This window comes from Streptopelia decaocto (genome assembly GCF_964273445.1).
Source record: "Streptopelia decaocto genome assembly, chromosome: 3".
Lineage (NCBI taxonomy): Eukaryota > Metazoa > Chordata > Aves > Columbiformes > Columbidae > Streptopelia > Streptopelia decaocto.
In genome coordinates, this window is record NC_138656.1 from 6,223,922 (window position 1) to 6,236,904 (window position 12,983).

At 39.7% G+C, this 12,983-nt stretch overlaps 1 protein-coding gene across 2 annotated transcripts in view; it reads left to right on the plus strand.

Annotated features, from left to right (window-relative positions):
* SPTLC3 (serine palmitoyltransferase long chain base subunit 3) overlaps positions 1-4,998 on the plus strand; it is a 79,124-nt gene extending 74,126 nt beyond the window's left edge. For both annotated transcript variants that reach the window (XM_082048637.1, XM_082048638.1), the window contains exons 10-12: positions 828-963; positions 1,945-2,074; positions 4,434-4,998. In XM_082048637.1, the coding sequence (XP_081904763.1) occupies positions 828-963; positions 1,945-2,074; positions 4,434-4,547 (380 nt within the window). In that variant the 3' untranslated portion in view covers positions 4,548-4,998. The remainder of the gene's footprint in view (positions 1-827; positions 964-1,944; positions 2,075-4,433) is intronic.
* Positions 4,999-12,983: the final 7,985 nt, after the last annotated feature.

Below are 12,983 nucleotides of genomic sequence, written 5' to 3' on the forward strand. Positions count from 1 at the left end.
GGACAATACAGAGAACGAAACTTGTATCTGAAAGTCTTGAATGACCCAAGTCTGTTGTTAAATGGTGATATTGAGATAATAATAGCAAGAGGACAGAGAAACTGAGCAGAACTCAGCAAGGGATTACATATGTAGGTACATATTAAGAGTAGCCGGAATTATGCTGAGAAGAAACTATAGAAGATCAGACCTCGTGTGATAACAAAGTTTTCTGTCTAAAAAATTGCAACAAAAGCATCAATTTGAGCGGACCCAAAATGCAATATTTTCTACTTCAAGCTTTTTTGCAGTCACAGAATTTTTTAAAAAGTTTATGCATAGAACTAGCTGAGATATAAGAGGGCTGCTGTGGAATAATGTTAGGTAGAAAAGAAATGCATGCACTGACATCTGTATCAATGTCTGTAGATGTTGGTTGTTTTCCTTTATACTGAATTATGTTGAGAAACAACGTACTGTATTTACATGTCCTCTGTCTATAGAGACATATAACTATGTCTATATAGGTGTATGTCATTCAGCAGACTTTATTCAGTGCAGTACAGTAAAGGGAATTGTTCACCTATCTCTTCACAGGAGACTTTCTGTTTCTGCCAGTGGGAAGGTGCCTCACCAGTACATGAATATCTGTCATCTGTCCTACAGCACCATAATAATCAATGTAGTTGCATTTAGCTCATTCCATGTTTTTCTGTTGAACCAAGTAGCAACATATACATTTCAGCCAAACTTTTTTTGAACTGTTACCCACAGCCCTGTTTCTTACCTGTTACTAAACTCCAGTTAAGATCTTTGGACTGACCGTTCTCCTGACCGACTCATTTCAGGGCTCCAAAGAGTGCGCCAGCTGGGGAGAAACACAAGATACTTCAGACGAAGACTGCATGAAATGGGCTTCATCATTTATGGCAATGATGATTCTCCTGTTGTCCCCTTACTCCTTTATATGCCTGGTAAGATAGGGTAAGTACTGAAAAAAAAACTGTTGGCAAAGCAAACACTATTCAAGTTCATAGGTTATTTGGTACACATTATGAAAAATGTAGTTATGTGTGGTAGATGCTTCACAAAAGAAACATACACTATTAGGTGAATTCATAATTTAGTTATGTTCTTTTTTAAATATGGTCCTAGACTTAATTTAGAGCTGTTCTGGTTTTTAAATTTTTAAATATTTCTCTTATCCTTTTTTAATTTACTCTGGAATAACACTTTTGATAGCGTTTTGAATTTGGATTTTTTTTTTTTTTAATTTGTAATCATTAAAAGAGACATACTGCCTTTGATGTGTGAATTGTTTTGGATGGGTATTCTTTTTCCCCATCTGATCTTTGAACAGTCTTTCCATGTTTTACCATTCACTACCTATTAAGCATCACTTGTGCACTGACTTGGACACACAGACCAGAAGTCAGTAGTAGCATAAGGTAAGGGTTGAGCACTAAGGAGTATTTGCAAGTAGCGCAGGGTGGTTATGTGCTCTAGGTGTAGAACATACCACACAAAAGGTTCCTATACTGGCAGAGTAATTGTGAGAGCAAAGAAACCATCACACAAGTTGTTGTATTCCTGCTGATGTGCAGCCCTCATACCTTCCACAGCCCAGCTTCTTCCATGCTTAGGGATTGTGAATGCCCACATGTTTCGATTTGCACTCAAAACCTTTCATTGACATAAGTGATTCATGTCTATTCTACAATGCTTTCTCTGCCATCACACTTCTAGTATTTGACACCCACTTGGCTTCATGAACTGTGAAGCAGCAAATAATCTCAGTCCTACTGGTAAAATTCTGGCTCTTATTGAATTCAATGGGAATATTACTATCCACTTCAATTGAAGACAGGATTTTACCCATTGTTTTATTGTACTTGAATGTTTTCTCTCTGTGGTCAGTTTATTGGAGATAATTTAGTTTTGTTTTCCTTCTTCTTCTCTCCTTAGGGCTTTTGCAAGACGCATGTTAGAAAAAAATATTGGGGTAGTTGTGGTTGGGTTTCCAGCTACTCCTATCACAGAATCCAGAGCTCGGTTTTGTGTGTCAGCTGCGCATACACGGGAGATGTTAGACACGGTAAGCACAGCAGATGTCCTGCTGAAATTAACTGCAGATGCAAAGGAGGTTGGGAGAAGCTGTGTGTCTGATACTTTGAATCTCAATAATTCATTTTTCCTTTTTTTTTTTTTTTTTTTTACTTCTGGCCTTGTCACTTGATCTTTAAAGGCATTTTAGCCTTACATATTTTATTTTTAAAAATAAATTATGGGACAGTTAACTTATTATGTTCTTCTATTTCTAATAATAACCAAATCTGTCATAACTAATAAAGATCCATATGAAGACTACAGCAAGACAAAAGTTAGATGCTAGGTCAGAACTGTCAGAGTAGAAAACCTGAAATGAGGTGGAAATAATTGAAAATCAAGTTTTTAATGCCCTTATTTTCATTCAATATTTCCACCTGTTTCTTGAATTGCAGAGTATACGGGATGGCCTTGGGGATACAGGTGGAAATAGCAAATTGTATTGAGAGCTGTTTGAACCTAATGAAGTTTCATTGGTGCTGTCTGGCCTGTCTCAGTTTTTTATCTTTCTCTGATATCAGAAATACTGTTCAGAGTATGTTGAGACTTCCATCTTAATCCTCTATATCCAACGCAGTCAAAAATGTGTTTAAAATAAACTCCTTGAAATTTTCCATCTCCCTTTCTTGCCAAAGGTGTTTTTGGCCCGGCTTGACAAATGTTGTCTCATTTTCAGAATAAGCCAAATTAGAGGCATGAAACACAGAGGTTTAACAGTAAATTTTAGGCTTTCTTTTTCTTCTCTTTGCACAAGTTTGATGGTCAAAGCAAAAAACCCATGATCGTGGAAGGCGTTTGAGTGTAAGATACCACTCCTTCGTGCAGCCAAGCACCTGCAGGAAGCCCCTGGTTCTCCATTTGTCTCCTGAGATTCCTGTGGGACTTGAGGCCAGATCCTGCTCCCATGTCAGTGTAGACCCCTTGCAAACAACATTGGAAAATCTGTCTTGCATGTGTGCAGTGTGAAATTCCTGCTGCTCTTAAAGGTGCAGTAGTTTTTAACAAGGTATAACACTATAAAGATGATATTGCATAGAACAGGGCATAGCTGTGTACTTGTGCTGGACATTGTCAGCTTTTGCTGTTGGAGCAGGTTTTAGTTTATTTACCTAGTAATAAATGATGATGTTGATCCAAAGATTAATCTCTTGAGGTTGCTGCTTTGATTTTCTTTCTCTCACCCACCCCCAAATGTCAATGCCATTACATTTTTGGGCCATCATTGCATGTTCACTTCCTGCTACCTGCACTTTGCTGCTTCCTGGAACCAGTGAAGGTCTGAAAGGCTCTCCAGCCATCATTCTTGATGTGTCATTGCCTTTGAAAGTGGGATCATTGCCCTGGTACTTGTGGCATTCTTTACATGTCCTTACAGTATGGGGGAATGGAAATGTCCTGAGTTGAATTGCTTGCAGATGGAAAGTTTCTAGGACAAACTCTTTGTGAATATGCCTAAACACAGGGTTACAACAGGTAACAAACACAACAAAAACTTTTCCCTTTGGCAAAATTAGTTTTGAATCTCAGCCTGGAACTAAAAAGAGTAACTGTCCATGAAAGGGCGAGCTCCCAAGAATAACTTCCTTAGTGACCTTGAAGCAACCTCTGTGCATAAAATATTACTAAATTACTCCTTTTTGTTCATGGGCTCATTTTAGTGGCTTAACAGGAACAGGCTCAAAATCAGAATTGCTGTTTTCTACTTTGATGCCAAAAAGTTGGCCACTCTTGAATGTGGATTAGATGCTGCAAAACACTGAGCTGCTTCTCTATGGCACAGAGTTCCCTGGCTGCTTTTCCAATCTACTGAGAGCTGGGGACACAGCATTACTGTATTCATGTATTATTAATTATGTCTGTGATAGTAATACAGGAAGATAAACGAATGCACTAAAAATATCTTAAACTATTCTGACTCTGATCAGCACTGTGGGCTGAGTCCCATCAAAGAAAATGCAGTGGCAACTCCAGTGCTTGTGATCTGTAGGGAAATATTGAAGTAGTGCCTTACACATCCCTTTTGCACCAGCCAAGATAACTTTTATCTGAGTTATTATCTCCCTGTGCTTTTAGAAAAAAAAGTCATTTTTTTCATCTGTGCTCAATTAAAGTGTTTACTAATAAAATATAACCTACTGAAGGAGTGAATTCTGTTCTTGTAGATGCTGTTGTACATCTGCAACTGCATTGACGTTCACTACAGGAGAGTGAAAGCAAAAATTTGCTATTTGCCTTTTAAACTTTCTTTAATTGATGCTTTTATCATCTTCTTGTTCTGCTGTAAAGTAGAGCTTACTAGACCTTCATTTATTTTCCAAGAGAATTGACACAGTGTAATGGTCTTGCAGGTTTTGAATGCTCTGGATGAATTGGGTGATTTTCTACAGCTGAAATATTCCCGGTATTCCAAGTCATCTCATCCTGAACTGTATGAAGAAACTAGTCTTGAACTTGAAGATTAAGTTTTCCACCCATGAAGAGAACATTATGATGCTATGAAAGGGGGAAAACCCAAAAACATTAATGCATTTCTTCCCTTCTAAGGACAATTTTTGTTTCTGAGTTAATTGAAAGGAAGGGAAGCTCAAGTGTTGCATTTTATTGTATCTAATTTCTGTATTCAAGAGACTGAAATATTGATACAGATTTGCCTCCCCAGGAGATCTGTCCTTCTTACGGTATTTTTGATGCAGAGTGAATGCATCCATTGATCGACTTGCTAAGGTACAGCTTTTGTTATGTCCCCTTTCTATGAAGAGGCTTCACATAGTCTTAATTGTGACTGAAATAATAAAGTTAAAAAACTTAATATATTCCAATGTAGTATGGTAATACAGCTGAGCTTCATCAGTGAGATCGCTTTTATCTGTTAAAGAGCATAAATCAAGACATTGTGGACTACTACAGAGGTATGAGCAGAAAGTAACCTTTTAAAGTTGTTTTATCATGCATTTCTCCAAGGATAGAAAATGTTGGAAGGCAGCTAATGCTGAGAACAAGAAAAGTAGCCTGATCAGATCATGTATTTCTGATAGCAGATTACAGTAAAGGGAAAATGCCTCTTCCCCTCCACCAACCCTTTCTCGGCCACTTCAATATACTATAAGCTTCATAATGTACAAAAATTTGGACTTAGACGTAAACAGAAATGCTTTTCTGCTAACGCGTTTGACCTACAGCCTATCACATCTTACCACAATGTAAGTTCTTCAGCAGGCTTGCTCCCTTTTTGTGTAGCAGTAGTAAATAATTTTAATAACCATTTAACTTCCCCGTAAAAACCTTGATCAAAACAGTCAGATACTTGCAGTTCACAAACTGCAGATGACATTTATGGGCCCATTCCTAAGTTTCTTGAACTACTTATGGGCTTCATAAATTCACTAACAAGTACATAATGCTGAAGCTGTTAGTTATACAGAATGTGAAGTTAAAGATACCATAAGCAGTTCTGCCACCTGTTAAATTGAAAACTGCACCATTTCTAAATCTGCTGAAGTCACCCACTTAATAACATTTCTTGACATATTCTTGTCTGGTTTATGCATGTCAGAGGTTGTTTTACTTGTCTAGTTGCAGACTTTTTGACTGGTTTGTTTTTCAAATAATTGATGATGTCATCTGAGGGGGAAGATGTCCTTGTCCCCTTTTCCACTGCCCAAGTGACAAATGCTCACAGACCCTTGAAGAAATTGTTCCATCCAGCAGTTTTCCTGCAACGCCTGCAGCGGCATTATCGTCTGGCTTGTGTGGGCTGAGTTTCTTGAAGGAGATTGGAGGCTTTTTCCCTTTTTTGCAGTGTTAAAAAGCGGTTCTGCAGCTTTAAGAATGAACTCCAAACCATTCCACGCTATCAAATGTCATTGTAAACACATCAGATGAGAGATGTTTAGCTTTCTGTTGCACAGATGTACCACACTTTCATGTTCTCTTGAAAGCTGTGGTGTAAACTTAACCCACAGCTGCAATATTAGATTTAAGAACAGAACAATTAAATTGTGGAGTACCAATTACACTATATTACTCCCTGCTTGTTAAAGCAGCTTTCAGGATATAACAAGGCTGATAGGTTATGAGGGCCCATTTTTTGGTGGATTTTTGTTGTCGTTGTTGTTGTTCAAGTTAATAAAAATCCAGTGGTGCTATAACTTTAATAATTGATTACAACACATTTCATAATATCAAATGTCAGCTTTAGGAAACATATCAAGGGCTGTGGGAGGACTAAATGGTGTCACATGATTCTTCACTTTGGTAGAAGGACTTAAAAAAATTTGCAGAGGCTCAGGGGAGCTCTGTTTGTGGATACTCACTGCATAAATATTAAAATACTCAAGCACAGGACAAGGAGAAATTAGGAAATGTAAAGTTTGTCTTTGCCTAACCTGGCAATTTGTGATGTACAGCTTTGTTACATGCAGGGTGAGCACACTTACTGTGAAGGAGATGGGCTGAGAAATTCCTGCAACCTGTTCCTCAAGGAAAAGTACTAAATTTGATATATTGCGGTTTGATCTCTATTGCCGAACATCTGTGGCCAGATCCTCAGCTGACTTCTGACCTTCCATCTTGGGGTGTACGGCCATAGTTTATATTTCAGCAAACATTATTATACGTGCTATTGCAGGCAACACGCTATTTCCCTCAAAGAGAGGCCTGAGATTGATTAAGTTACAGAATGATCACTTTTTGTCCCCCTATAGGGGAATGTTTTCTGTCTAAAGCCAAATTCCTCCTGCCCCCAGAACATTGCTCTCTCTCATATTAAGGAGACAGGACAGCTATTTTTCAGACACTGTCAGTTGATTTATTATACGCTTTCTTCTGATTTCTTCCATCCCTTACACATTACAGAAAGTACAGGCTGACTATCTCTGGGCTTGGGGAACAGTTAGGGAGAAATCCCTGCTCCACTGATGCAACTTCAGACTTTTAGATTTTCCCCATGAGTCTTAGTTACGGTCTGGCACTGGCTCTGCCACCATCATCATTTCAGTGTAGTTTTTCCAGATTTACATCAATTTTAATAGATTTAGAGTTGATCAGCACTTGGAGAGTCTCTCTTACCCATCTTAAGAAAAAAACTGATGGAGTAACTTAGTACGGAATTAGCACATCAAGCATAAGTGCCACATATTTCCTAGAACACAGTCTATCTTCAGGCATGCATGTTCTTGGGAGATAAAGTTCTCTGTAACTGTTTTAGAAGGTTTTGAAGAAGAACTGCCTTCAATAAATAAAAATTGCTCAAGTTGTCATATTTTAATCCGATGGAAATGTAAGTACGAATACACTGACTTTTTGTTGGCAAGCTGCAATTCCAGCGTCTCGTTGTCTTACATAAAATCTTGATTGACCTTCATGCTATGGGAAGACACAAGAGCTGCCTGTTTGATGAAGTATCCAAATCGTTTGCCCTTTTCTGTACCTTTATCCCACCTCATCTCTTAGAAAGCCTTCATTTCCTGAGCTTACCGACCTTGTCAGGGTGGTTCCCTCATCCACTTCTCCTGCCTCTTTATATTGTTCTCTCTGCTCTGTTATTTTCTGTCCTCTGGGTCTAGGGGGAAGCTCACTGTCAGCTGCGGAGGACCTGAAGTGTAACAGTTGGCTTTTTAGGCATTGCCTCACTCTTCTTGCTTTTCCTGGTATCCTCATCAGCTCCTGCAGACTTCAGTCTTTCCTTTTCAAATAAAAGTTCCCTACTAATAGTGCTAAGTTTCTAAGCTGAACTGAATCTGAACTGCCCAAGCTGCTGAACCAAGAATAAGCTTGATCTGTCACTCATGCAATTGTAGATCAGATTAAATCTTGAAGTCAATACTGTTGGTTTAAAACTGTCGGTGTGAGGTGGGCTGCCTGCATTTATTTCAGAGAGGTTTGAATGCTGATGTCTCTGGACTATTTCACAGCCATTGCTCTTCACAGGGGACCAAGATATGGGAGTGGATTTACTTAAGGTAGGAATTCAATTTTCTTCTCCCCCTCCCCCCAAAAAATGTACTTGGTTGAAGGTGTCATCACATATTTCTCTGTCCTGCTGAGACAGGGAGCAAAATAATTAGGTAAGAAAATCAATCCACTCTAAAGGTGTTTATGTACTTTCTAGCCTGCTTAGAAATCCAGCAGAGATTCTCTAATATATGATCTGCTATTTATTTGTGCATAAAGTTTAATTGTTCTTCACATTAAAACACAGATCAGGACCACACCACCAGCTGAGAAATGGCAGATGTCATTCCAGTTTTGGCAGCTGAACGTTCGGGCCTCCAGATGCTTTTAAAAAAAAGTATCTAGATGCTTCCCTTATTTACTCTCACATCCAGTGTTGTCTGTGCTCACTGCAGACCAGTCACAAGATAATGAGAATCTCACTCTATTCATTAGTGAGACAGAGCTTCAGACCTGTCAGGATGATCCCAAAACCACCACAAAGTGACCACACAAAATAATAATTCAGGACAGGAGTCTGGGGTCTGAATCAGACTGATTACTCAGCAGTTACCTAAGAGGTGAGTGTGTTTCTTTCCACATATGTAGTATGTCACTGACAAGTGACATAAGGGAGCAATGATAAATCCATTTATATCACATGCTAATCAAATGTAAAGGGTAATGTAGAGGCACAGGATCTGGAGAGACATGGTGAACCTGGAGACTTAGATTAGACCCAATTGTGTGCAAAGATTTTTTTTGTGCAAGTGTTCCAGGAGTTGTTAAGTCTTTTTAACCAGCTAGGTGGAAAACTTGGTCTTTCGTATCAAAATAGTGATTGCAAAGTGGGCAAAGAGGAATAGTGCACCTTGTATGTTACTCCAGTTTGTTTATGAAGAAAAGGGAGGGTAGACAGAGTGTCATAGCAGATGTCTGCGATACTCAGTACTCTGTTTCATTTCATAGATCCTCTTTGGAGACTCTCTTCTGCCAGATGCTGTGCCAAGGCCAGCACATATTAATTGTTATTGACATACCCAAGTTCAACAGCTTGTGCTGCAGGGGTGACCAGGTTTGCAGGAATGCTTGAGCCACCATCTACAGAAAACAGTGCTGATGCTGAAAGTTGTTCAGAGATCATTCTAGTGACAATGGTGCATAACAACACCGATGATTGTGATGCCCTTGTTGGGCATCAGAGCTGGGGTACCAGCGCCGGGGGTGGCTGTGGTGTGGTGGCAACTGCCTGTGCTGCTCTGCCAGGTGTACATGATGTGGCTCCAGGACAGGCATGACAGTCTGTCCTCTTCTTTGCAGATATGGAAGGACATGGCCTGTAGGTCACTCCAGCAGATGAGTATCTTTCCGGCAAAGCAGCTCAACCAGAAGATGTAGCCATGAAGGCAGCACACTATAGGAAGTCTAGAAAATCAGTTCTCTCAAGTAAGTCAAGTACTTGCAGTAACAAACAAAGAAATCTTGATATGTGTGACATGGAGCAGTGGTGCCATATGTGATGGGTGAAGGCTGCTTTTCTGCCACCCTCGTTGACATTTTCTCAGAGAATTTAGTATGAACAAGAGCTGATTCTAGTATTCTGTGAATGGGCCAAGGTACATGTATCAGCTGGTTTCTGAAGCATAGAACTGATCTCTCATGCCATGAAGTATGAAGTACCATCATGTTTGTTGCCCTTATCTTTGGTAGCTCAATTTCCACTCCAAGCACAAGAAGCAGCAGGTCTATTTTACCAGCTCAGAGTGCAGCTAAACGTGTTGGGGTCCAGTATGACCCTACATGATCGACGGCACTGTAGTGAGTAAATGTTTTGTGGCACAGGATGGCTTTTGCTTAGTACAGATAGCCTCTTGTCTCAAGTGAATCCCTCATCTGTTGACCTCTCCAGCAGCTGTTCTGGAATAGCGCAGAAATGATGAAATCGGTGGGGACATTTCAAAAGCATAGTTTCCCCCGTGTGTTTCCTGGAGCTTGCTCTGACACAAGTGTCCTGTGTGTGTCCTGCTCTCCCCTTGTTGTTACCACACAAACCTCATGATGACTTGGCTCTCTGCATGGTACAGAAACTGTTTTGCACGTTGCTGGGGATCCTGCTTTCATGTGGGCGCTGCTTTTCAAAAATCCCCGACACCACGGATGCAGCTACTCTCAGCCAGAGTGGTCAGAAGAGGCATGGTATTTTAATAGATCCTAGACCATCTATTTACACTTTTGGCATTTCCCAGTGTGCAGAATATCCTGATACAAATTCTCTGACTCCCACTGTACACTCCAATACCCATATTTTTAAAATAGCTCAGCAAACCACTGTAACCTATGGACCAAAGCTCTAAACTAGATGCAAGATCTGATCTGTCTCTGTTCTGCTAAGTAATTGCAGATGAGACACATTAGTGTTCCTTGCCTCATTTTTATCCTTCTGTAAAACTGTGATAGCGATCCTGATTTATTTGTAAAACATGAAATTGAACTGATGAGAACTCCAAAAGAGCTACATGTTCCTATTATCCAAGTGATCTTTTAATTTCTACATCTCAGGACTTCTCTATTAATCCTGTAAAAGTCACGAGTACTCTGTTTACCAGACCTAGTGTACAAGACAGTACAATGACGAAGACTAATTATAAATCATAGAAAAAAATTCTGGAAAACAGATTCTTTTTAACATTTCCATTCTGTGCAGATTTTGTCAGTGTCTTACTATGATGCCAATTGGATTAGGAAGCTTTTTAAAATTTGAATTTATCTTTGCAAAGATTTGTAGCCAAGCCTTTCCAGTTTGTTAAAATGTAATTAGTGTCTGCTTGTTAATATGATGTTCATTGATTTTTAAAGTACACAGACTTCAAAGCTAAAAATAAATAAATAAAAAGAGAGATAATTCAAACCAGAGTGGAACAGCTCGGACAGTTTTACTCTTTTGCCAGGATCCCAAAGCTGTTGTGTTCAAACAATGCCACAGTTTGAGTGGAAATGTGAAGATTAAATCCAAACCCTGTATGTCAGCTTTTTTGAAAATGACTCTCCAGGATTTCAATAAAATGCCCAACCACAACAGATCGTGTTTCGGGGATTCTTATTGCTTTACAGCTTGTGATAGTCTCCTGTTTCTCTAACATGGATTACAAACCAATGCACCTAGTACCTACTAATAAGTGGAATTTTGGTATCTTACACCATAAAGCTCTTTTGAAAGATAATTTGAAAAGGACAAGAGGGGAAAAGGACTCACAAAGATGGTAGATGGTTGCGGAAGCTCCCCGTTACACATCGGTGCAGCGTGACACGTGATGGAAGGTACATAAGTGTGAAACAGAATTTGACTACAGACATGGAGGAAATGATGCAAGTGCTGAAGAGGCAAGTGGAGGTAACTTGAAATTCAGACAGGAATTCAAAGATGTGATTGCGGAATATCCTGATGAGACAGCAGAAGCAACACTAGAGGGTGAGACCTTCTGAAGAAGGAGGCCTGGAGAACAGACAGGTGAGATGTGATATCCATGGGAGAACCCTACCCAAGTCAGAGAATGAAATTAGATAGTGCAGGAGAGATGAAGCTGAGCAACAAATTTGCTCAAATGGAGAATGAAAACAATTCAGAGGCAAAGAAGAAACGAAGGGAAACTACCCCCAAAGACAAAATGACAAGACAGTGGAGACAGCTAGGATTGAGACTCCATAGGGTATAATGAGGAGAGGAAAAAAAGACAGACTGATTTGTCAGAGAAGCAGGAGAGGGGATCCCACCACACCATTATGACATGAGTGTCCATGATGGCAGACAGGTCCCTTGATTGCTTAGAACGAGGGAGGAACAACATGGAGCCAAAAAGCAGAGAAATGCATCATTCTTCCAGAACTGGGAATGTTAGATATGAACCAGTGGCAAAGAAAATAAGGAAAGCTGATGGAAACAAGGATTATCTACTATTCAGGACAACTGGCACTGTGAAAACAGGTCAAAACCAACTCCCAGTGGAGAGAGGACAATGCTTTAAGATACAGGTGCTCCGGTAGCTTTTCCACAGAACTTTTCCAGACCCAATGGAAAATAAGGTAATAAAAGGTGACATGTTTCCTCAGAACTAGCTCTGTGAAGGAAATCTGGGCATGTTTGATCACTGAGAGGCAAACAGCTAAAGCAGATTCTTCTCTGAGGGTGGTCTCCATTTGGCCACTTTTGATACTGGCCTTCCAGGACTAAAATTGCCAACAGTGAGCAAAGCCAGCTTTCAAGTGTAAAACAGGGAGAAGCAGGCGCAAGAGCCCTGTCTGATTTTCATGCTGGGTTTTAACAGATGAGAAAAGAAATATCTTGATAGTGAATATAGTAAGGGACAATGGACCTCAAAAGAATAAAGGCACACTGACAGCAAAGTATTCATCCTGTGCTGGTCCCAGTATAAGAAGATATTTTTTTCTAAAGGTTTTGAAATTGCCATTCACTTTATAATGGCAGATTTACTGTGTGATGCCATCCATGGTGAGCACAGAAGGAGGTCAGCTGTGTGATAACATCTAAGCTTTGATTTCTGTATTGTATACAATATAAGTGTTCTGGTCTCTTTCTGTTCTTTGAAAATCAAAGGGCCACCTAAGTTTTAAAATGGCTTCATAGTCATGCCAGACAGTACTGACAGGAGATGTAGTCAGTGAAAACACTTTACCAAGTGGTAAAAAAGAAAGGGGGAAAGGATGGAGAGAAATCATTGAGTTCAGGATTGTGCAGTTGCTTTAGAAACTGCTTTTTGTAACAATCTCTGGATCTGAGACTTGTCGAGTCACCACATGAGGCTGCAGACGTGGTTTGATTTAAACTGTTTCAATAGCAAGTCTTCATTACTGTGGTTCGCTTTGACTTAACCAAGAGCATAGATAAAAGCATCTCTGTAGACAGACACTAAATAGAAGATCATAAATAGAAGTTTAGGCGATGGTAACTT